The 26,447-nt window shown below is 35.6% G+C and overlaps 1 protein-coding gene across 4 annotated transcripts in view; it reads right to left on the bottom strand.

Moving 5' to 3' along the window:
- Positions 1–894: 894 nt before the first annotated feature.
- LOC128672433 (homeotic protein antennapedia) overlaps positions 895–26,447 on the bottom strand; it is a 172,395-nt gene continuing 146,842 nt past the window's right edge. For all 4 annotated transcript variants that reach the window (XM_053749579.2, XM_053749577.2, XM_053749575.2 and 1 more), the window contains 2 exons: positions 19,615–20,468; positions 895–3,404 (listed from right to left, as the gene is read on the bottom strand). In XM_053749579.2, the coding sequence (XP_053605554.1) occupies positions 3,154–3,404; positions 19,615–20,275 (912 nt within the window). In that variant the 5' untranslated portion in view covers positions 20,276–20,468 and the 3' untranslated portion in view covers positions 895–3,153. The remainder of the gene's footprint in view (positions 3,405–19,614; positions 20,469–26,447) is intronic.

Here is a 26,447-nt window from a genome sequence, read left to right as displayed (position 1 = left end):
ATAATTGCTACAATTTCAAACTTGTCAAAAGCGCATTAGTTCACCTTGCCGAGAATAATGGTTCGCCTTCAGCGTTCATTGGCCGCGGAGGATTATTAAAAAAGCATTAAGCCACACCTAGTATAAATAACTTTCGTGTTGAAACAGAAAAAAGTAATTTGGAGATTTGCGGGTAGGGCCAATCAGTCGTGACTGACACGGAAGGAACGGGCGTATCACGCGAAACCATTATTTTGTCGTTAGGAACGTATTATAATGCTATCTCAGATACCTTTGTTCTTTCTCGGTATTGTTCGATTGTTTTGTTATGTGTTATGTAATGTAACCTTTCATGTATTTGGTACTAATTTCCTATAATGTTGTATGAAAATTGATGCATCCGCATACGTTTATCAAAAAATCAGAGTTTTATATGCTCTGATGATTTTTTGATAAACGTACCTATTACAACAACCTTAAATTAATTGAAAATAATTTAGAGCCTCTACGCTACAATAGTATAAGGTGATGCACTACGTTCCAAATGCAGTTGAATTATAATCTATTTTGAAATCGACAAATTTCTACACTTCATATTGTAAGAGAGTCATGATTTCCCACATATAGGTACCTAATTCGATAATACTTTACACAATTTCACTAACTTTCTATAACTATTTCAGTGTAATTTTTTTAAAAGTTTACAGTAGGTACATGCAACATACGATGATTGATGTTATGATAAAAACTTCGTCTCCTACAAATTCGTGTGCATACAAAGAATACGAGTATCATAATAGATCTTATTATAGTCAGGCATGCATAATAATAGTCGACTAAGATAGCTATGTTATAAATAATAGTGTGTTACGTAAACATACGACTTAAAGGTAAGTTGACAAATGAAAAATCTAGTTACAATCATTATGCTTTATTAATTTCATGTATTTATATATTTATGACAATATCGTCTCGCCTAACCTTATTAAGTTACTAATTATAGTTATATTTCATAAATTTTGAATCGATAGGACAAAATGGTAAATAAAAATCATTTAAATTAGGCTCCCATTTCTCTTTAGATCCAAATTCCGATAATGAGGACAATTGTTGTACTAACAATCGAAACTAAATTATAATTTTTATGTAAACCTAATCTCGTAATTTTACAAAGTCGAGGTTTCCATCTGGCAAGGGATCAAAATTTTACCTCCAAGACAAAGGGCATGAAGAATGTGAGGACAGAGTGGTAAATAATGTAAACTATAGTATAATCGTATATAAAGTTAAAACAATCCTTATTGCTAGAAATAAATTTACAACACAAACATGAGATTTGAGCAAAATTCAAATAATATTAACAAAAATGCATCCCAGCCAGACAGCGATCGAGCAAAATGTAACTCGATTGAAGAAAAATAAGTAAGCGAACCTAATTATGCGAATTAATAAATAAATATTGAATATATCGACAATATACAATTATTACAATTTACAGACTTAACGAACACAGCACAAAATAAAAAAAAGTATTTATAAAACTGAAACCGGCTCACTGTACCTAGCAAACATTCTCTAGTTAAGATCTATGTGAAAAATAATTTACAATCAGTTTAATAAACGTATAACCTGGATCCTGATGAATTCAACCTCCCGATTTTCACTCTTATTTTTCTTAATATTCGTAAAACTACCGTGTTACGATTAAATATAATTCAACTCGATATTATTTACGTATATCGGATTCCATAGGCAATGTTTTTATAAAAATACGTTTTAAAACGATATCTCGGCGAGACTATCTATATGAAAAGATGACGTAACATGGTTTTGTCCGTCGCACCTTTAGTTAGCTTCAATTATATGTAAACAATGAACAACCAGTTTTTATTTCCTAACTTTGGTATACTGTGTACATATAACCACATACATTCCGTGAGACTCAAATAAAAAGTATTAACTATTAAGTTTCTCTGCACCTACATGATTGAAGGTAACCATAGTTTCGTTTGTATACACACAATCAAGTGGTTTAACTTTCCAAGTTTAAAGTCCGAGTTGTCTTTTACGTTTTCCTTTGAATGGCACTACATTCATTTTGTCGATGTAATAGAAGTTCATCAAAGAATATTCGGAATCTCGATAAGTATTTTCTAAATTATAGTTTTCATTTTCGTAACATTTTACAATAATTATAAATCTCCTATGACGTTTACATTATCAGTTATTAATTACGTATATGTGTCATCGAAAAATCGTATACATTGCACTTGTATAACTGGCCTCTCCAACTACAAATTATGTCATTGAATCAAAGGTAATAAAATCAGTAAAGAACTACACAAGAAACTCATATCAGAATCAAAACATGAACTAATCGTTGTTTCTCAAATTAATCTCAATTATATTATTCACACTAAAACAATTGTACATCATAAGTTCTAAAAATTATCGTATATGTACAAAATAGTAATTTAATAGCTTAATTAGAAATAAAACATCAAATATATTAAATAATAACAATATGGATACTAATTGCCTTCTTATCAATGGTTAATTATAAGAGGTCCTTATGGTTTTGTGATTCAAAATAATTAGGAAGGAATTTTGGAACAAAGTGCTCGATTCAGAATATAAACTAAATACTTCTGAATAGCTATTTCAAGTGGAAAGTAATCAGATCAGAATGAAACCAATCAGTAAAAAATAATTAATCAATAAATACAAAATAACAAGCACTTTGTTTAAAAAATCAAATCATGACGATCAATCGTAATCGATTGCTGTTCCAAAATGATCACTACTCAACTAATATATAATCACATAATGTCGATGCAGTTTACTAACCATTACATACTGCGTTTTTGGTAATTATTGGTATTGAGATTGTTCTATAAATTAATTTATACTTAACAACTGTAAAAATCTCTTCGTCACATTATCATTACTCTTTATTCGAAATCACTAGGTTACGTATTAGTTATAATGTAATATTATCATGAAAAGTCCAACATACAATTTATACAAATTAAACTGTTCTAGTAACTTCGATCGGTGAATCCTGAGTCTCAGATTCATCGTAGCCGAATTTAACTCGTAAATAAATTGGGCACGGATACTTCTTCTATCGGAAACAAGGAGGTCCTCCCGGACCGCACGACAAACTAAAGGCCTTTACTGCGGCGAGGTCGGCGGACTCATGTTGTCCGGCTCGTCACCGGACCCTGGCTCGCCTTTGGTCTTATTCTCTTTCTTCCACTTCATGCGGCGGTTCTGAAACCAGATCTTGATCTGTCGTTCGGTGAGGCAGAGCGCGTGCGCGATCTCGATCCTTCTCCTTCGCGTCAGGTACCGGTTGAAGTGGAACTCTTTCTCTAGCTCGAGCGTCTGGTACCGCGTGTATGTTTGTCGTCCCCGTTTCCTCTCTGAAATAACATAAAACGCAACGTTAATACAAACCAAAAACCAGATAAATCCGAGCGGCAACCCTGCTCGATGCCAGACGTTAAAAACTGCATAGGCATTTCTGATAAATGGTGGTTATTTGTAAACGGTGAACACTCCAACGGAGTTAATTGAAAATTGTTTTGAGCTTATCAATTTGTTAATTGTTTTTGCTTGTTGGATATTTTTCTCGGCTGTCGGGAGTTGCAAAGTTTATGTAAAGCACAGTGGCGGTAGACACCGATAAAATAGAACAACAGTATTGTGACGCGTCATAATTCATCATCCGATGAAATGCAATTAAACTACGTAATCTAAAGTAACTTGATGTACCTACAAATTTATTTGCCCTCGTGTTTCTATTATTCTCTACTCAATTAACGATATCATTTGTAAAGGTTACATCTGTTTGAAAATTATCTTATAATTTATTAAACAACAAGATGAAATCAAAACCTTTGCAGTCATCTCGAAGTAATTGTTATCTGTCCAGACGTGCTATTTGTCTGACATTACGCGTGAAGAATATTTAGTTCGATTATGCCTGTATGTGACTGTATCTTAAGAATATGTCATAAGTATAACGAATACTCGCATGCAGTCGTAGGACGCGGTCAGAAGCGCTACCGAAGCCAATTAAAATAATTTAAGACGCCGCAGGGCTTTTTCATTTTGTAATCATTATTCTTCGAGGAAGATGCGAATATTATACACGGTTTAGAATACGTTCTGAACTGTAATTTATTTGAATTAAAAAAAGATCCCACGCCGAAGCTGCACCTTATAATACTAATACTCGAGATTTAATAGACTATGAGATTCGTTATAACAAGATGTGCAAAGAATTATCGCAAATTCTATAATTAATTACGTACAATTAAACAATTTAACATTCAATCATAATAAATTGTAACTACCACATTCAACTATATCTAAAAATAATAGTAGTATTAACGACAGAAACTAATGAAGCGATAAAACAAGTTCAATAAAAATGTAAATACATATTACGATTAGGTAACTTGAATGTAAAGTAATTTTAAAACTAATAACCTTGAAATTAATCTTACGTACCATCTATTTAATCAAGTGTTAATGCTATATCGACTTCGCCCACCTTGCACATTGAGTAAAGGATCCGATCATTATCAACACTTTACTTGAGCTATTAAATATGATAAATGTTCAAACTCAAAAATACATTAACCCAAATTTTGGAAACATGTCTTTATATTCTTCAACCGAGTAAAGAATGATGAATATAAACAGTTTGAAATGAAGTTTTGCTCTACAAAGGTAAAGTTGGATGATTATTTTCAACTGAAACACGCAAAACAACTTGCCTTACAAGATAAACACGCGAACTTCGAAGAAACATTAACACGAACAGTGGATTATGTTACGAATTACAGCGTGCAAACCACTGTTTCCAAGAAAGACAATACTGTAAAACAAAAGATACAAAAGCATTTGAAGACAGAGATGATCCATTTTGCAAATGTCTATAATATGATTGATGATATGGTGACTTTTAACATCTTTAATGTAGATGTGGTCGACGATATTGTAAATAGTGTCAGACTTCTAAAAAGCGTTCGCAATTCGTGAGAAAAAATCACAGCGAACACACAACAAAATCAAATTAGCGTATGATTTATAAATGAAAGATGAAATAATTAATGAGATAATAATTTCGCAAAACGTTGATGTTTCTGTAATAATAATAGAAAAATATACTAGAATGGTATTTGTTGAGGAAGAAGAGGCAATGTTTAGCGTGGCTGCAACAGATTCGAAATTATTGGCCACTTGTTGCACAGGAAATTGATAACAGCCTCATCGCTCTGCCAGCTTTTGGGACGCATTCAAGAATGCACTTCATTGTTCTGCGAACATTTGCAATTGGATTTCACGGCTGCTATTGTCTGCGTTACATATTCATGAGTATGAGCATTGCCAACCGTGCGTGGTGTGATAGGACGTGTGTCCCATGAGAGGCTGCTTATTAATAGTAATGTTAGAGGTTATAACAAGTGGAGGATTCTATATATCCTGTGCGAATTCATAGAAGTCGTATCATTGGATACGACTAACGATATTCTACTAATAGAATTAAACGTTTACCAATAATATTAGCTACATGAGCCACATACGAGTACAAAATTGTTGAAGTTGCCGAAATCGGTCGGACATGATCATCATCAACACTACAAGTGAAACTGGGAAAAGTTTACAATGCTGTTATGATCGATCGGAATGATACACCTGATGTAGTAAAAAAATACTTAATCTAATAATTTAACAGTGTCCTTGATGTACAGATGTCTTAGTTATTCGCAGTCCCTGGACAACAAATTTTGAAATACGCACAGAAATAACCCAAATAATTTCGTCAAAACTCCCACGTTTCCCCAAGCCGTGCCGAAAATTCCTAAACAAAGTCACAGCCAGTCATCTCGTGAAATCCCCTTCCGTGCGAGCTTTATGTATTACTAGCGTATATATTACACTAGCGGTTTCATCGCGCACTCGGATGCATAAAACATGATCCCAACGTCAGATTTAAACCGTACGTAATAAGAGCATTAAACTTGACAAGTCTGGGAGGCGTTCAAGGCGTCCGAACGACCGGGTCTAGAACGGGCATCCTATTTGGTCGCATTATTATTGCTAGTAATTGATACGGTGTTTTAATACATGTGTTCATTAGAGCCAGTCTGCGTTTGACATGTGACGCGTCTAATTGATTGCGCAGTTGCATAAGCAGATTTGTGGTTGGATGACTGCGTAATAAATATGTGCACGGAAAAAGCTCATTATATGACTGAAGTTGGATAGCACTTTACTTTGGCTTTGATATGTCTTGGAAATTTTTGGTTTTATTATAAAAAATACTTCATTAGTGTGTGAGTCTAGCAGACACGATATTTTAATAGCAATACTTTTATTTTTTTTGTATTTATTATCTTATTAGTGTGGGTTTGTATATATTATCTATTAGTATATTGGAAGTAAGAAAAGTAGTCACAATAAAATTATCATCATCCAATTTTGTGTTATAGTTATTAATCTCTAAGCAATATATATAGCTATTAATCTCTAAGCACTCCAGTTGAAATAACTTATTCTACTGTAATTGTTTGATTCAACTAGAACTCAATTATCGATTTCTAAAATAGATTCTTTCAATTTAGGACAGGCATTTATTGGAAAAAATCATAAATTTAATTATTTTGAACAGCGAGTTATATTCAACTTAGTATAACTTACACGTTTCTACTCGAAATGAATAATCATAAACGCATTTGAGTGCGTTTCAACGGCGCGTTTCAGCCGCTCGTATGCCCAGCCGAGAAAATCGCAGCTTTGGAACCGCGGCGCAGCGCTGCATGTGTCGTCGGCCTCCATAAATCATAAGGGGGAGTTACAAAATCCGGCCGGCTTACTTTCACAACACGACGTCAGTGTGGACAACGCCTAATATACCACTTGTAGTTTGACCGATTCCATTAAATTAAGTCGATTGGATATGGAATTTTGGAAATTCTGTTTTTGGGCATCATAATTGAGGGGGGGCGGACATGTTTCTTAAAAAGAAAAAATATACGAATCAAGAAGAAAAGAGAAAAATTAATCATTGATATTAACATTAACATTACAAAAGTAAATAATTATGAAACCAATTTTGAAAAATTTTACACTAAAGTTTTTAAAAACAGATCAAAGGATTTGTATATGTCTCATTATGTCATTATGATTACGGCAGTTTTAAAGTATTTTCAACTCCACGATCATGTAAATAAACATAATACTCAATAGTTTATTTTACTCCAATATTGCATTCCTCTTCACCCCAAGTAGCAGATTTATACGGTCAGCAGTCAAAACATTTATCTGGATAAAGTGCGTGCTAAAATATTGAACGACCTGGGTACACTCGACCTTATGTCCAGTTATCTTTATGTCCTGGTAGCAGTATCTATTTTACAATTAATTTGGCAAGTTTAATATACCGTCGACTGTACTTCTGCCGGAGATCGCATTTGTATTGATTACGAATAAGATGATATTTACCAATGATGGGAATGAAATTACTTTTAAATTTGTTTACTTTTTTCTTTTACAATATAAATTTCTTTGTGGCCAGTATGTTACCAAATTTTTGTTTTTTAATCTACAGATTCCAGCAAACGAGACGAAATCGTGTCAGTATATCTACAAGTCAGTATAATCTACAAGTTCAAGCATGGGTTTTATTATAATATTGATAATGACTAAAGGAAAAATACTAAGGATACATGATGAAAGATGCGTGGAAGAAGTTATAGGAGCCATTTTCCCAGAAGTGGGACACAAAAAAGTAGAAAAAAAAAATCTAGAAAAACAGATCGAAGGTGAATCGCGCACCACATACAGTATAGAATTTAGCGCAACAACTACAGTACAAATGGCCTAAACAGTCCACCAGACCGGTGCGCTATGGTATTAAAAAGTAATAACTTTCCCGGGCCGCGAGCCTAAATACCGAATTCATCAAGGGATGACAAGTGAAAAGAGCTTTTAATTTAATTCGTTGCGGTACGGCCAGAGTTACACGAAAAAAAAATACAGCAACAGCTTGAAGCCATATCGACAATCCATAATTCATGTCCTACAATTTCATACATTTCCCCACAACCCAATCGTTATATTTTTTCATGCCGTCAACAAGCGATTTTTATCTTTACTCCCATTGAATTTGAGTCTGTATCGCAATAACTGTTTCTGTATTCATGACCTTTGGGATCAGATAAGCCACTTTGTGTTGCAACATCGTACACGATATCAAACGGGTATTCATATTAATGCAATTTCTCTTAAACGCTTACACGTCGTAAATAAAATTGCCGGTTTCCGACCATGTCTCGAAATCGAATACGTTTAATTGACAATAACATAATGGAAAAATAAATTATTAATTTTTATAATTTGATTATCTACGTGTAAATAATGTAAATTATTGGTTACGGTCATTACAGGGCCTTTAATAAATTAAGATGGTTTTTCACACACTAGATAACTATATGTAGCGTTTAAGAGAAATTGCATTAATATGAATACCCGTCTGTATCGTGTACGATGTTGCAACACAAAGTGGCGGTAAGTAAGTGTGTAAGACAACTTTTCTTATAAAAATCAAAATTCTTAATTCGGGACCTCATTAGGTTTAATTTCCAAAATTCATAAAAAACAGGGAAAGTTTCCGTGACGGCACCGAAGTGGCGGGAACGTATTCTAATGACTCGACCACTACATAAAATACAAAGGATACAGAAATCAAAATTAGACTATAGAAAAACAAAAAAAAAATAATATGTGAGATTTCTTTATTTCTTGTCACAAAATTTTCTAATCAGTCTTTCTCTCATCTGAGCGCTTTTCAGGTTCCTTCTTCAGCCTTATCAGTCTTAACTATTGACCACTATATTGGAATGACATTAAAGTGCGGTTGACTTTCCATATTATAAATTGTATCGATGTTAAGCGATTACGATCTCGCAAAATATCTATAGAAAAAACGTGTTTAAACTTTTTTTGTTTACATTTCCATAAACGAATATATAGAGGAAGCTAGTGAATGTTGTCAACCGTGACAAGTGGAAATCCCTACTCTCTGCCTAGTTCCATGGGAAACAGGCGTGTTAATTATATATGTATATAAAAACCAATATAAGAAGGCTGGGGTAAAATAAGACAATTGAACTTCTGTACGCTCCAAATTTACATCACAATTTGTAGGCTCGCCGTTGATAACATCCGAAAAACGAATGACAATACACGCAATACCATAATTATACCCGTATATGATGAAATACATTCGACTATTTAAGTATAATCTATGTAATTTCGTTTCAAGAGAATTTACATTTTTCACATGAATATTCAATAAGGGAAATTGTGGTTCGGCTTCGAAACTTATGAAGTTGCTGGAACTTTTACGTTTTGGCGCTGAATATTTTCAATAGCTACTTAGCTGCTACTTACATACTTTATTAATTACTAGCTGCGCCCCAGAGCTTCGCTCCTTCGCGGGAATTTCGGAAAAAAAGTACCCTATGTGTTATCCAGATATGTCGTGCAACATGAGTTTGTATACCAATGAGACTCATGTATAGTAGTTTTCACAGACCATCACTTAAGATCAGATATTCAGATCAGAGCGGTTAGTGCTGGTTTGCATCTCACTTGCAGTGTGGTTGTCGTTGCGTCACAATGGCGCTATATGATTGGTTCGATGCGTCTCACTTTGAATCGATTCGATGGTGAGAAGTGAAATGCAATCCCGCACTTCGACCACAGATAGAGATCAGTAAACTAGATCATCTATATCTTGTTAGCGTGTGGTTTCCTCCCTAGAATACAACCATTCTATATCCTCCCATTAGATGTCGTATGATGCCACTAAGGGATACATTAGATAATAACAGCATTCCCGAAGTGGGTTTAAGTATTTATTTTCAAATCTTGGGATTTAAAATCTCACAGCCGCGAATACAACAAGGAATACACAAGGACGAGAAAGATATATATCTAATCTAGCTCAGAAAATGTAGCTTGATTAAAGATGTTATCAACAAAATTCACAGCACAAAACATACCCAAAGCGTTGTTACGTTGAATACGATTAATATTTCGAGTGAGCCGGTACCGAAGTAGACGTAAAAAAGAAAATGGAAACATGGCGGGCTTTCATGCTTTGATATTCATTAATCATTTGTAGGCGGTACATGTTATGTACTCTAGTCGGCGCCTATGGCTAATGACTCCACGCTATATAATAACTATACTTTTTACAGCAAAATCTCTTTATATGAATTTGAAATCATTAAATAAATAAAATATATAAATATATTAGGACAAATCACACAGATTGAGCTAGCCCCAAAGTAAGTTCGAGACTTGTGTTACGGGATACTAACTCAACGATACTATATTTTATAACAAATACATATATAGATAAACATCCAAGACCCGGGCCAATCAGAAAAAGATCATTTTCCATCATGACCCGACCGGGGATCGAACCCGGGACCTCTCGGTTCAGAGGCAAGCACTTTACCACTGCGCCACCGAGGTCGTCAATCAATCATTGCTCAGAAAGATCATTTTTAAATGTTGTTATTTTAGTCTTGTGATTTTTTCAAGTCATGAATATGTATAAGTATGCAATATGTTATGTTTAGTCGTATTAATTCATTTAATTTAGATCACAGGCCTACGCCATCACCGCTTCGGCTGATCCAAATGTATAATGTGAAAAATATTTAAATTATATACAAAAATATATATTTCGTTAAGAGCCCTTTGCTCACTAGTGGGATACTAAAAAAGCAAACAAAACGTAAAGAACACATACTAAACTTAACATAGACATAGCCACGAGCAACATGAAGCAACCTTTAAGAAATCTATTTCCATTCGTTAACAGTTAATAATGCAACCGTCTGGCCAATCACCCAGTCGTCTGTCTAGAAGATAGACTGTTTTTGCGACAATTGATTATCCTTATGAATAACTCAAATTAATATTGCGCCACAAAAAAAAAAATATTTTCATTCACCGACCGCTCCAAACAGCTGTCCGTATTACGCTTTACAAAACATGATCATTAATAAAATTATTGCCAGTAATATCGGACTATGTTTCACAAACAAAATATGCCGGGTTTTGATAAATTTGTGGATGAGATAATAACACAAGTAAATAAATGTGTCCTTTTTAATAATCAGAGCGGAAGGTCTGAAAGTATTTTAGTTATTATACACATAGGAATTAATATTCAAATCTGGCGGGATCTCAAAAAGAATTTATATCGTGAATACACGCCATCAGTCAGAGCCGTGTTGACGCTGATTCCTGTCGTGTTTCGCATCCGAAATGGAATGTTATTCACCGAAATTTCGCTTTGGTGTACGCTAAAAATTACGCGAGCCCGGCCTGGGATTGAACGAAATTCCACCCGCAAAAAAGGTGTCAAATGAAATATTCAAATATATTTTAATATAATTCATGCGGCGGGCGTTTCATTTCTCTCCCTCGTAATGGAATGCTAAATTTTCGGGCGAACAAAAAATATATATTAATGCGCGTACCTAATAGCTTATACAAACTCGTTTGTTGGGTATTGTTGCGCACAATGGGTGCCATAACTCCGCGTCGCAGGCACGGCCGGTGACGTCTTTGTTAGGCCCGAGAAGCTTTGTTCTGGCCCCGACTCTGCCTGTCGCCGCGACATCCAGCGACCCGACCTACAGCCCAACAATTCGCTCTCCTATGATCTCGACAGCTTTATTTATTAGCACCTACCATCGGACAAATACCTCGCAAGTTTGCCAGTCACAACGAAAATTAAAATCGATCCGCTCCTTCCATTTTGGAAATTAGACTATCAATTAAAAACATCGAACAATTTCAAAACACGAAAAATTTGGAGGCGGATCGGCCGTTGCTTTTAGAAAAATTAATATCCTCCCTAACACATAGCCGACTAATTACCAGTTTTGTTCGAGCCATTACTATAATTTGCAGCAGGAAAAGCACGAATGAATATTTGAGAAGGCGATAGAAAGTGAGTAATTGCGTTGGATCACGAAGTGAAAAGTTATGAAAGGTGGCAGGGTGGGTGATTTTTCAACGCCCGCAGCGAACGCGCGAAATCTTAATGAAAAAGAAAATATTCAATCAGAGACGCCGAAATTGCCAGCCTTTACATATGGCGCAAGGAAGAATTAATGAAAAACAAGTAGCGGTCGGCAGAAGCCTAAAAATTCATCTCGACATAATACTGTAGCAGAACGCATTAGGGCTCCAAGATGAGCTTCGCCGCGGGACAGCGAGCCCCAGGGGGCTCTTGCCCCCGCCTGAAGGGGGGAGGGGGCGGTCTCCGCTCCAGAGAATATTTGACACGGGTCTGGCGGATAGACAGGCCGGTCATGTGTGATCCCCGGGCAGGAAACGGGGGCTTTTTTCCGCTTCTCTATCGACGTGGCTACTCCCTATTCCATAAGTAGATATAAAGATACGTTTATGATTTATGTGCCTACCGACTCGCACATGTGCACGCATCGTATGATGTGATGCTTTTTGTGCCAGCGTAATGACACGGACCGACTTTAATACCGCCCTAATGAACCCACATGATACATTTCAATATCCATTACTATGCCCTATTTTCTCATTGTTATTAAAAAATAACTGTAATTTTAAGCTGCCCAATTGCCTTTTATCGAATTAGAAGTTATTATTTCGTAATATCCATTAGCAACGTACTTATGAGCCATTTCAAATTGAAATGGATGAGGTATGAAAATAGAATTTTAATACTACATAATAAGTTCAGCCTGATCGGCTTAGCTGCGGTCAAAGTTTGATTGGCGTTCTATCCGACGTTTAATTAATGTGGGCCAAGCTAACCTAACCCCGAACGAGACGGCGAATCAGTCGAAAAGAGAGAGATGGTATCTCAAAATGTTGCCAGTTAATTGGACGCAAGTTACTTTCAAGTAAAAGTACGAAGTTCGGGGGAAATTATATATCTGAAGTAACTTGGAGGACTTAGAGTAAACAAGTTATAGTCTTGTTTTCTATTACTTTATTTTGATTTCTTGTAGATATGTTAACATAACCCAGTTTGGATTAGTATTAGGTTATTTAACAAACAAAAGAAAACTGATTTTTGTCGCCCTTTCTTTATTATTTTTTATTCATAAAACTAATTTTATATTGCAAAAAGCTTAAAAATCTCACCTATATTTTCAACCTTGGCAAAATAAAAAATAAAAACCTAAGCATTAAACAAATATTTTGAATTAACTAATCAATATGAATAATTTTATTTTAAGTTGAAATTATGTTGAATGGCGAAATATGCATGTATGAGTAAGTAACTTAATACATTTTGCCATTCCATATTTTTGTATTGAAAATAGCAAAAATACATATTATGTACACTGTATAGGGCAACTCGGGAGGCACATTCAAAGAAACCATCTTGTTAAAGATGTGTGTGTATTCGAGAGAATTGTTAAGAAGATTTCACACGTCTTACTGATACCATTTGTAAATGTTTACTCTCAAATATGTTAAAAAGGTTTACTAGTATTTGTAATAACGTTATCAATTTTTATTACCTTTTAAAATTACATTTTAAACTTTACAAAAATGCGTGTTGAGTTTTAAAAACATTTCGCTAAAAGTGAGTTTTTATGCTTTAGTGCATGTAGCAATACTTCGTCTCAAAAATATAAATACGCCAAATTATATTTTTTAGAGTATAATATTTTATTATCTAATTATTGTTTTATGTCCCGCTTCTTCCTACCCTATTTGCCTTCAAATATACTAAAAATACTAAAACGTCAATAAAATAAATAGTATATACAATCTTTTTTTTTTATTACGATTTATAGAAAACAGTTCATAATAATTTTTATTACTTATGTTACAGTGTAGAAGCACCTTTAGTTCCCTCCACACGTTGCCCATGTGTGGGTAACTCAGCCCCGGACACATATTAATGGGATTGGCGATTCCTATGTGGGTGTATGTAATTATGAGTTGGTAATGGTTTTTTAATAAGCTCCAAACTTTTTGCCTCCACTTTTTTAAGCCAATCTATTTCGGGTTTCGTATACAGGAACTACTTATATAGTTTTGAAGTCTTTTTATTTAATTTGTACTTTGTAGTCGACCGACATATTTTTTAAGTTGAAAAAGATTTTAATTTATTGCTTCAAATCGGTATTTATTTATATCAAGTTGGTTAGATTAAAATTTTGTCATTTTTGAAAAAATTAAACATTTTTTTGAAATTGTAATATCCAAATTTTTTAAGCAAAACTTTCCTTATTATTTATAAACAAAAGCGCCATCTGAAAAGAACGAGTGGAACTAAAGAAACGCTAGCACAGAGCTTATGCCAGCTCCACACTATCGTCGAACTCAAACAGATGCCGTCGCGAATGCACGAATATTGCGTAGTTTGAGTATGAGAACTTTTATTTACCTCAAGGAAAAACCAACAATGTACGTTGAAATCGCAAAATTTGCCGAACTGTTTGCCCATAGTGTCGAGTCGCCAATATGTTAAGAGCCTTTAAACATTGGTACTCACAATGAGCTATTAGTATACATAGCTCGTATTAGGCAATGTAGTTTGAAAGAGCACGATTTTAAGACATTAAATTGAAAGCTATCTAATGAAATTGGTAAAACAATCAATAGCTATGTCCAGATTACTAGTAATACTAGATTTTAATTAGATATTTTATAGTCAAAGAATTTTACAAACGTATTTAATTTTCAAATGAACCTGGCCATAAAAACACCGAGCAATTAAAAAAATGCTTTTACTGGCAGTTAACATATTTCTCTGCTCTAGAGAGGCGAGTAAACGAAACAAACTTTTAAAAATAATATGAAACGGGCAAAACGCTCATACGTCAACGTCGCGCACTACCGGGGTGAACAGGAAACTCCACCGAACAGAATTAGAAATATATTTTTATACGTCACCCCTCGGATAAAAAATCTTTATGCAAATAATAGCACGTGTAAATACAAGGGGAAGTTGGTTTTGAATCGCTTTTATTTGAAACGAAGCTGTCGGAAATATTGCGGGAAAGTTCCTGTGGCAAAACAAATGAACATTTGGTTTCGTTTTTTATTAACTAAGTATGTTTTTCGTAATTTCATACAGGGATTTGCGTAGTGTTGTTATGAAATTAAGACATTCTGAAGTTGAAAAAATAAAGGCAGGAAAAATTTTTGTTTAATCTAAAGTTAATTATAATGTCGATTAAATTTTGACTTACTGCTATTAAAATGTCCTATACAAATCTAAAAAAAAATTAAAGCTTTTCAAAATTGATTATTTCACTAAATAAATAACATCTAAATAAATACGATTAAGAAATATTGAACATAGGGCTCTACTGTCTACATATTATTATTTTCGATAGGTAATGTGACTATTTTAATTAATTATACGGTCAACACTAATTTTAACATTTTTACAACAGGGGAAAAATAAAACAAAAAAAATCTAAGCATGGAAACAGATCAGGCCCCCAATCTTGAAATGCATTTATCGTCTTTGTCGGCTGCGACAATCCACAATCGATCAAGGGAACGGGCCTTGACAATAGAACTTATCGACAACATTCAATAGAAAATCACTAGATTCTATCAGCTGAGGTGATAAAATTGACTTAAATTATACATCAGAAAGGGATTAGTCTAAAGAGGTGAAAATTTTCTGAATAAAATTAGGTACAGTGACTGTGAAAATGAACTGCGTAGATTTTTGAAGTTGTCAATATCTACATACTACATAATATGTTTTTATTATCTGCGTGGGCAGGTGTAGTATAAACAGAAGCGATAGATGGTATTCGCATAGGACCGAAGGAAGTGGCGCGAAAATTTGGAGACTTAAACCCAGCGAAGGGGTTGATGTAGACTGAAAATAATGAAGAAATATCTATCACATTTAAAATAACAAAATCTAGATTTGATATGATAAGACTATCATAAAATTGTAATCATTGCCCACAAATCTATTGAAGCATAAAGAGATGCGTTAAAAGATTAGTTCATCTTAATTAAATAGTAAAAAAGAGATTTATGCCCGCAACTCGGTAGGTTTTTGTTTCTATCTGCCGAAAACAAAATCCATCATTTTCAATTGTATTACGAAAGGAGCTTTCAGCAGCAAACGTGCGAAATCAGAAGCAGACAGAGAACAAATACGCGTATTCAATCATCAGGCCTCCACAAAGGCCTGGCCTGATAACTGAACAATGAAATGTAACAAGTCGTCTATCCGGCATTGTATGCCTAGGGGGGGAAACGAGGGCGGGGCGGGAAAGGGGGATTTCCATTATATTTCCATTTCCACCTCGATTGTCGACTTATCGCGGCCTACCTCTCGGACTAGGTGAGTCTATCTTTCTATGCCGTTAGTCAAGCGCAAATGGTACCGAAATAAAGGCGTTTTTGTGAAAATCTTAAGCTGTTTTCTTTGACGAAAGATATCTAATAAATTAAAGATATTCATCTTACTGGTCTTTGCTTCGAGCGACGTGCGATTATATATCTTTTGACATGTAATTTATAAAGTCTTAATTAAATTAATAAATAATGAGTTGGTAGACATATAATTTTAAAAAATACAAATACTAGATAGTTTGTTATATACTTTCTCATAATGAGTACATACTTGAGCTTGATATAAACAGATCAGTCAGTGAGTAGGTGTAGCAGTTACCCATGATTAATGATTCATCTGCTTCGGATATAACGTTCTATTTTCAAACAACACAACAGGCGAGCCCTCATTGGTCGGCCTTTTTTTCAAAATGGCAGTCAAATTTTGACTATAATTTATGAACGGCTCCACTAAAGATAACATGAGGTACTTGAAGCTGAGTTTTGTTAAGTATTCGCTACTGAATTTGAAGTGGAGCTTATTTTTCTTACGCTAAAGAGAAATCGCATCTGTTTGAAAGATTCGTTTCCTTATCTTGAATTTGTAGGCGACCTTACGTATCGTCTAAGGTCCTACTGATATTATTTGTGAACATTCGAATTAGTAGTAATTAGTTCTTTTTCGTTCTTTATTCAGAATATAGTTCGATAAATAATAATTAGGTATTATGATATAAAATTTACGAAAGTGACGCAAAGCCTTGACAGCTGATAAGCAATAATAATAATATAATATTCTCAAATAATATTGACGTCAGGCAGGCGTCCACTCGTAAAACCACAACTAAATCTACAAAATTCAAATGTTTATTTTTCACGCTGACTCCCGACTTCGTAACCTCACAACCCCGAATGTATCGGGAACATGGATGAGAGAGAACTATCGTTTAGTAGCTTCAAAACTTCGTTAACTACATTATTCTCCAGTAATATTTTTTATATTACAAGTGGAATCAATTTGGAAACTTGCGAATTTAGAAAGGCAAAAGGGGAGACCTATGCCCAGCAGTGGGATACATAATACAGGCTTAAAAAAATGTGGGCTGACGAGAAAGCAAACACCGCAGCTTATGAACACCAGCAACACGATTTCATTAGCTGAAAAGTCCATCGACTACGCAACTACAAATTCGACACGAAATGAGCAATAAATTATCACAATCAAAACTAGCGAGTAACTTTGAAATTAATTAACAGTTACAGCCAACTCTAGGCTGGCTAGGGCTAAGTCAAAATTGGCAGTGTTATCTGGCATCGGGCCGGTTCGATAAGGGTTATGACATGGGTACGTCGAGTCGCCAGAACTTGTACGTAGTTGGACGTTAGATTGGTCCAGCTTCCTACGCGAAGTACCGTCAGGAAAGAAATTCTTTCATTACAAAAACTTTGTCTCTGAAGTTGATGTTGAAAGAAGTTGGTAATAGTGATACAACAAATTTAACTAATATTACAAATGCGAAAGTACCTAAGTATGTTTGTTTGTTACTTCTTCACGCAATATCTTCTTAATCAATCTTCTTGAAATTGAATTTGGCATACATGTAGTTTGAAGTTGATGGAGAAAGACATAGGGTACCTTTCATCCAGGAAAAATAACTGTTCCCGTGGGAAAACTCGCGGCCGAAGCCGCGGGCAAAAGTTAGTTACGGTAAAAAAGATGAAATAAATGTTGACGGATAAACAATATTATATATTATATATTAATTATGATTACTAAATAGGTCTACTAATCTGGCTGGCACATGAAAAAGAAATCGAAATCACACGTAATTACTTTTATACAATTGCGGATAGAGTATCATTATCATATCTCCTATTTATGTATTTATGTGACAGCTACCGTATGAATCGTCAAACGAGAATATAATAACTAGTAGCTAATTATTTTTATGCTGACCAGACCAATTTTCATGTCAGTAGATTCTGTTATCTCGGACAGTAGTAAATGAATTAATGCCCCAGTTCATCTCGGCATTCGCGCATTCAATAACCAGCTTCCAGAATGGTCTCTATTTTTATTTCAGGTTACATACCTCGCTATGAATATATTATTGGTACCTTCACTACTGAAAGATGCTGGGCCACCTTCTAAGTCTTCATCCTTCAGTCTATCACGACACTTAAACTAGCGATCATATAATTAACAACACTTAGATTTAATTGATGATATATAAATGCTAACTAAGAAGAACGCAATAAGTACAGCGCTGCGCGAACTTGCATGCAAGGCTAAAGTTTGAGCTACTATTTCTTTGGCGAATTCTGAATGATCTCAATTACAATAGAATCTTTAAATCAAGCAACTTGTTCATAAATTAGTTCGCAGACAAATTCAAAAACAGTAGGAGACGGTAGCGTAACTTGAGGCCCTTTGTTCACCATCGGCGTCAGCTAAACAGAAGGTGAGCGCTTTGTGTTGAGAGTTGTAAATTTTATGAAAAGTGAAATTCCTTTTGAATGCCTCTTCGGCCCATAAATAACCCTGGAACAGTAGGAAGGGTATTGTTTCTGGTACTTATTGTTTCGTCAATGTATGAAGCGAGAGTGTCCGCAAATTCAACACCGTTTTTGCTACCTGTACTTGTGCAAATTAATTTCTTTGACGACACCAAGTTCGGTCTCACTTTCGAATAATGTTTGATTTATGTATTGACGTCCGCAAAAATTCTTTAAAGATGAATGTCAATTCAAATTGTGAGAAAAAGTTTTGTAGTAGTTTCGACTTTCATTTGTAATACAAAATGACTTCTGTAGTTGTATATAAAAGTTTTCACCGGCATACCTTGTACGAACAAAACTGAAATGTTATTGGTATACAGAGCACAATTGTAACTTACCTAACAACAATTTAACTCATAACATAATATAAGAGATCCGAGCTAGTGGTCAGTATACATAAAATAATATTGCTTTGATAGTTATGATTGCAGTATGAGGGCGGAAAATCTACTCTCATAAGTAGAAGCAAACATAGTGAATGCACGAGGTATCAATATTGCTCACAATTCGCAATATTAGCACTCATTCGCTCTTGCCTCTTAACCAAACATTATTATGGATCTCGTCCTAAATTATTTATTTGTCTAGCTTTTTCCTAGTGTTAAATTGTATTATGTTATAGATGCTTCACAATTATTATGAGTAATAAATATCATTGAAACTTACCAAATTGACTCCGCATCCAGGGGTAAAGTGGACTTGGCAGCGACGCGTTGGTGTTTGGCGGGGGCTGTTGCGGGGGAGGCTGCTGCGCGTGCATCGACTGCTGATGCATCGGGGGCATCTGCGTCTGATGCTGCATGTCGTCCACCGGGTACATGAGGTGCTGTTGGTGTGGCGGCACGCCGTGCTGCACCATATGCTGCTGCGGGTGCATGTGGTGGGGGATTTGCTGCGCTTGCTCCAAGGGAGGACTCCCAGGAACCCCGCCTGCTGTCGCCGCCGCCGCCTGCAGCTTACACGACGTGTACACCGCAGGCGCTGCAGGTTGGTGTCCGTTCGGACCGTAACCGTCTGTTTTAGGACCCATATGCCCCATTTGTGATGGACTGTCCGGCCGATAGCCATTCTGTTCCATCTGCTGGTAATAGCCCAATCGGTCGTAGGGTGGAAACCTCGGGTAGGGCATCCCAGGCGCCGGTTGTGCGGGGTAATGGTGTTGCGCAGGCCTTAACTGCTGGTCGCAGCCCTCCATCTCATGCCCTTGTTGTGGCACCGCGCCATAGTGCGCATGTGCTTGCTGGTGATCATGACCGCCGCCGTTCCTCATATCTGGCATGTATCCGTTAGAGAAATATGTCATATTATCGCAACTGTTAGCGCTCATCGCGGGCCCGCAGCCCGCGCGGCTCACGTCCGTATCTTCCGTCGCAGATTCTCGGCCACTAGGGCCGACACTATCACTGTTCTGTCACCACACACACACTTCGGATTCCATTCACTACACAACAGCGATTGGTATCACAAGCGGCTCACGCGATGGCAACGGACGGTGTCTCCTCATCGGTTACTCGACGTATCTGAAAAGGAGAGGTTATTGCACTTAGTAAATCTATATTTAATTTATTTTTCGATAGACAGGTACACCGAGACGTTGACGACCGATTGAATGTTTGTTTTGGCCGTGAGGCGGATGGTTGCGCCAGAGTCATCGCGCACCGCAGTCGACCTAACGGTTGACACTGACTGACATGTGTCCTGTGGTTAGAACACACACGTAGATACAAAATCTCATGTGTTCCAAGTAAAACGCCTATTAACGACAACCTGTCTGCGATAGGGCCCCCGTTTGCCGCAGATAACAGAGCGGCACATTCTTAAGCTTGGAATCCGTCTTTGTCTGACTGAAGGAAGCTGATCTTCAAACGTGAGATAGGGAGATGAAATAGTGTCACGTTTTGCCTCGACATGTGGCTGACCCGCTGTCATACCGAGTCCCAGCAGTTGATGGAGCATGAGTGACAACCGCGCGCTGCCCGACGATATAACTTTGCGCGGACGTTAATTTGTGCGGCGAGAGACGAGTGTCACAGATACCACGCTATCGCAAGATCTCACCTCACAGGTTTTAAACTCGGAAATTTACTACATACTTAATGTGGTAGCTACTAGAATTGTCCACGTAACACGGTGATACAAAAAATACAATTAAATATACCGAGAACCGCGTTATAGCGACAACAAAATGTCACATGAGATAAGTGGACGTGGTATCTATTTTATTTTGTGTTTGACCTCGCTGAAATTTAAAATACAAATGGCTGAGACGTTGTACCAAAGTCACATTGTGAAATTTTCGATATGCTTTGTTTAATTCATACCAAAGTAAAAAATCCATTCGGCAGTACAGTACCCGCCCCATGGGCTGGCGCAAGTTATTTAAAACTCAAAAGCTTAAGCTTCATTAGCGACAGTTAATGATGGCGGCTTAAAGATACTCCTACAGATGCCTCTGTTTGTCCCAGTGTGGGAAAACATTCGGCCAGAGCTGTTACAACGCCAAATTCCTGTTCTACAAGTTTGCTTCATGGAAATAATTATTCCTAAAACTACTCAACAAAAGTTCTTAGAATGCGTGAATAAGTTAGATCTTTTGATAATATTCTGAGTTTTCATGATGTTGAAATTGTACCACGTAATTTGATGGCCGCAATCGCGTTTCGAGGTACACATTTAATCAATTTAATGTAAAGCAAAGCATTGTTGATGGGTTACAGTAACATTCGTAATTAATTCTGAACGCAACTGAACGCGTAGGTACAATTGAAAGGCATGCTCGGAAAATTTGCATGTTGAGGGATGGACAATTTAAATTTACGATTCGAACGCCCCAACGCGGGCGACCCTCGCATTTTTTTAATTTTCAATTTCCATTTGCATTCCAGCAACTATAGCCGAGGTTGTATCTATAGATGAGACAACTTGATTTATATGGTTTTCTTTTGTTTATCTATCTTCAATTTTATTACTTCATAATTCGTAACTTTTTTTTCAAAGTGCTTTATTTTTTATGTAGTATGTTTATCATTTCTACTATCTTCATAACTATCGTCACTTTGCACTGAAATAGTCGCTTAATTTCAGATATTATGAGTTTTAATTACACACGTACAAACAACTAATGTCTAGACTGCAATAAAGCGATAACAATCTCTTCAAAGAAGGCTTTAAACAGCGGACAGAAAATTAACTTGCCACGTGCTTTTGATATTTTGATAACAGAGTATAATACTTTGATTTATTTTAGTGGTCGCATGTGAGTCACGGTGTCACCGGTTCTCATGACCTCTTGGTTACAGTATAGTAATTATTATGAAGTAGGCTAATAAAAGTTGACTCATAAAACTAGTTACAAAAAGGTTTTCTAGAAAAAAAATTATGTTTTTCGTTGTTTACTTTGTACAGATACCTTTACAGGTCCAAGTATCCTTTACATAGTGATTCATAAAATCTTATATGAAAGCGACGAAATGGACTAGACCAAATTCTCTTTTGAAAGATTTCATTTAAAAATAGCTTTTAGAATTTATAAGTAAACGAAAAATCTGTATTGAGAAGTAACACGTGTAAAGGACGCATTTAATAAATCATACTAAAATATATTCTAATATACTAGAGACGGAATTAAAAAGAATATTAATAAGATTTAGCCGTGCGCCGGCGCGTCCGTGCCTGTTAATCAAACAACGATCAAAGGGGTATTTTGGGAAAATTCCCAGCTGGTGTATTTGTCATTCCCACTATTTGTCAATTAGTGGAGTATTGTAGGCATAAAGTGGTTCTGATTTATTTTTGCATCATGTATTTTAAGGAGTTTTGGATTATTATTGATTGTCCTCGTTGTCATTTTGGTTTTAAATTTGGCGATAATTCAGAAATGGAACGCGATATATAGACCCCCAACAGTTGAATCGATCTAAATTTTCGTAGAGAGAAGTTGGATTACAAATAAACACACATGCCTAGATAGGCATGTTGACATGTACAAAATTTCTTAAAATCATGTCTAGAAGTATATTTCATAAAATATCGATTAATTCAATTTCGATTATTCGAAAATATCTCTAGACAATAAGCAACATGACAAAATACACGTAGATATTAATGATACCTTATTATGCCATTAAATTAAGGAGTCTAGATATCACAAGCACCGCCCTCGTCCATCCTGATGAACACCCCTCATTAATTTCCTTCAGCGTCTTCTGATCTCTCCTGGTTAACTTTCGTTTGTAGTTCGAGATTGATTTTGATAATTAGTTCAACACCGTGTTGGATTAAATAGTACAACCGTTTTTAATGTCAATTGCATAATGTTCTTGTTGGTAACTTCAAAGCCTGGGCGTTAGGGCGACTGCAAGATAAATGTAAAAGTGACGTTTAAAATGTTTATGCATTTATATTAATAGCACCAAATACAAATTAAAAGTACGGTATGAAAGTATTTTCAGTTTGACAATTAATTACTTCCGAATCTAAATTGTTTTTTTTATAGAATAAGTCGGCAAACGAACCTCGTTGAATAAGGGTCGCCTGATGGCAAGTGAATACCACTGCCTAGGAACAATTGCAACACCAGGGACATTACAAAGACGGGAGAAATTGCCGCCCTTTCAAGAATACATATTGCCTTTTTAAGAAAGCGATAGACTATTTTCTTGACGACCCATGTCGAACCATAATAACTAACATAAGTAGATATCATTAGCCTTTTGGTGAGTAATATTCGGTAAGAAGAAATCTGTGCAATCATTGGTAACAAATTATACATTTTACTTTCCAGATTGTTAAGTCGGTGTTGCCAGTTAATTAAAATAAATAAACACCGGAGTAGGAGGCGAGTGCGCGTGAGTCTTCAGGGAACTGATTAACTTGATGTCACAGGCCCTACTGAGTATGTTGTAATGTTGCTCTAATTAGTGATTTTAATTACACATTGTTGACTAGACTTAGTTTGCTATATGTTCTTCCATATTACATAACCTTCAAATAAGCCATTTGTTTTCTTTACTTGGTATCAACGAGTTTTTGTTATTATAAATTGGAATCTGTATTAATTTATCTTAACCTATGTTCCCTTTTCGAATGTTCCCTGTTTCATTCCCGACTGTAGTAGTCACTACTTGTCTTGAAGCCCAAGAACCGAAGTTAAATTGTATAAACCATTTGTGAGAAATTCTTTGCCAGAAATTAAGATCTTGCCCCATTGCTCCGTTGCGCTCCGTCGCCCTCCGTCACGTTGACGTCGGTTGACTGTTGAACTTAGATATTGTATGGAGTATCGTATTTTCTCCAATAAAAACCGTTGCAAAAATAAAAAATAAAACCCTATATAATGTATAAAAATAAACAAATAATCATACAAATTAATACTAATAATCAAATTAAAACATTTTTCCAACATCACATTGGGTTAGATTTTAACCCTTTTGTGCCGTGTAGGTATATCGAAACCCGGCTTCGCAGTGCATCATCAAAAAGTACCCAGTACGTGCCGCAAACGATCCTCCAGGGGGCGCGCTAAGCACCCTGAGTGAAATGCTATGTACCCCTAATTAGAACCTCAACTTCTAAATTTAATCAGACCAACTTCAGTAATTTGGCCCGAGTTCATAATTTTTCATGACCGGTGTTACTGTGTCAGTTGTACGCTTTTTGAATTGTTCGCGATGTTTTTGTTTTTAACTTGATTAATTTATGTCGAAATTTTTTCGGATATATTTTTTTTCAGGATATGTTTGTAATAAGTATTAGCTTAGGGAGTAATTAAAAAAAAATATATAGAAGGATTTCTATGAAAACTTTTGAAATCGTGCTTCGAAAGGCACGTAAAACCATTGGTCCCGGCTGTATTTGGAGTCGTTATAACCCACCGCAATAGGCCCACTTCGTCTGTGACCCAATAGTGTGGAAGTTTAAATGGATGTTGATGATGATAAGAAGGCTTGGAATTTCCAACTTTAATTCTAAATTAATCTGAAATGAGGGACATGTCAAAGTGATCATGTTCTCAAAGTGGCTATCGAAAGAGAGAAAAACCACGAACAAGATGGAATAACCATATATAACTATATTCAAAGAAAAGAGACAAGGTTGCTCTGGATATAGAAGTATAGAAGGCGATAAAATAATTCCATTTTATGACATGAAAGCGTTTATTAAATCGATAATAATTTTAAACGATTATTTTTTTATAATACTATGAATAGAAAGCCGCCCAATATTTCCTGCCCGCCCAACCGGTCGCTATTTAATTTCCCGCCGTACGCGTGTCGTCGCATAAAACGCAAGCATTGTGCAACTCAGACGACCGCTGCAGTTAACATTTTACATATATTTGTAAACTTTTCGGTAGCATACATCACGGAAAATTGTGTAATAGTGATTTAATATTGAATACATTAAATTTTATTAGAATCGGATATTAACATATAAATCAAGCCATGAATGATAAAGCCTATTTTTGTTTTCAAGTTCATCTGTAAAATTAGAATTATTTCTCACTCTTTCTCATACGCGTAAAATTTTAAAGATTAAAGTGATTTTATTGCAGGCAGACTCCATCCCTCTATGGAATTGTTATTGCTGTCTATGATCTGCCAAACCCATGTTTCCCATAATCGCCTCGTATTCATGCACGGGAGGACATCGAGTGGTCCCATTCTAGAGAAAATAAAGGACTTATAAGGACATTAACTTTAGATTCTACTCATAGACGATCCGCTAGCAAACTATTTCAGACACATGCCGACGCGAATGCGTGAACATTGCGTAATGCGTAAGTATGAGTGTAATTTACCGCAATAAAACACTAGCAATGTATACCGAATCCGACAAAAGTTTGGTAAACTGTTCGACGATATTGCGGAGCCGGCATTGAACTGGAAATACAATGGGTAAAAACCCAAAAAGTATGTAAAGGCATATTTAATAAAATGATCGTCGGGTACACGGAAGTAAAATGTCACTCAAATCCAATGGAGTTGTTGGTGTTTCGTATTCAGATACAAAGTAAACGGAAGATATCAATCACACCCAGTGAAGTAGATTCTAAATCATACATTAAAAAATAAATATACTTAACAGAAACATGCTTTATAATTATAGTATCTATGTAATTACACAATAAATTAGACACAAATTTATCTGTCTCAAAAACCACCGCACAATTTTCTCGTCAGTGTAAGAAATACGAGTAACATTACAATTTTGATTATCCGGCTGTGATTTTACAACATACCTGACGTCAGCACTCCTTAGGGGTGCCTTTGTTTCCTATGCTGCAGTTACCTAGTTACTCAGTTGTCTAGCGCGATATCCACGGGAAAACATAGCGTGGTCCTATTTAAATAATTGTAATAAATTCACTACATAGTATAGAACAAAGTCGCTTTCCGCTGTCTGCCTGTTATGTATGCTTATATCTTTAAAACTACGTAACGGAATTTGTTGTTTTAATAGATATTGATGATTCTTGAGGAAGGTTTAATAATTTCATA

This window comes from Plodia interpunctella, chromosome 9, assembly GCF_027563975.2.
Source record: "Plodia interpunctella isolate USDA-ARS_2022_Savannah chromosome 9, ilPloInte3.2, whole genome shotgun sequence".
Taxonomy (NCBI): Eukaryota; Metazoa; Arthropoda; class Insecta; order Lepidoptera; family Pyralidae; genus Plodia; species Plodia interpunctella.
This window is presented reverse-complemented; position numbering and strand designations above follow the sequence as displayed.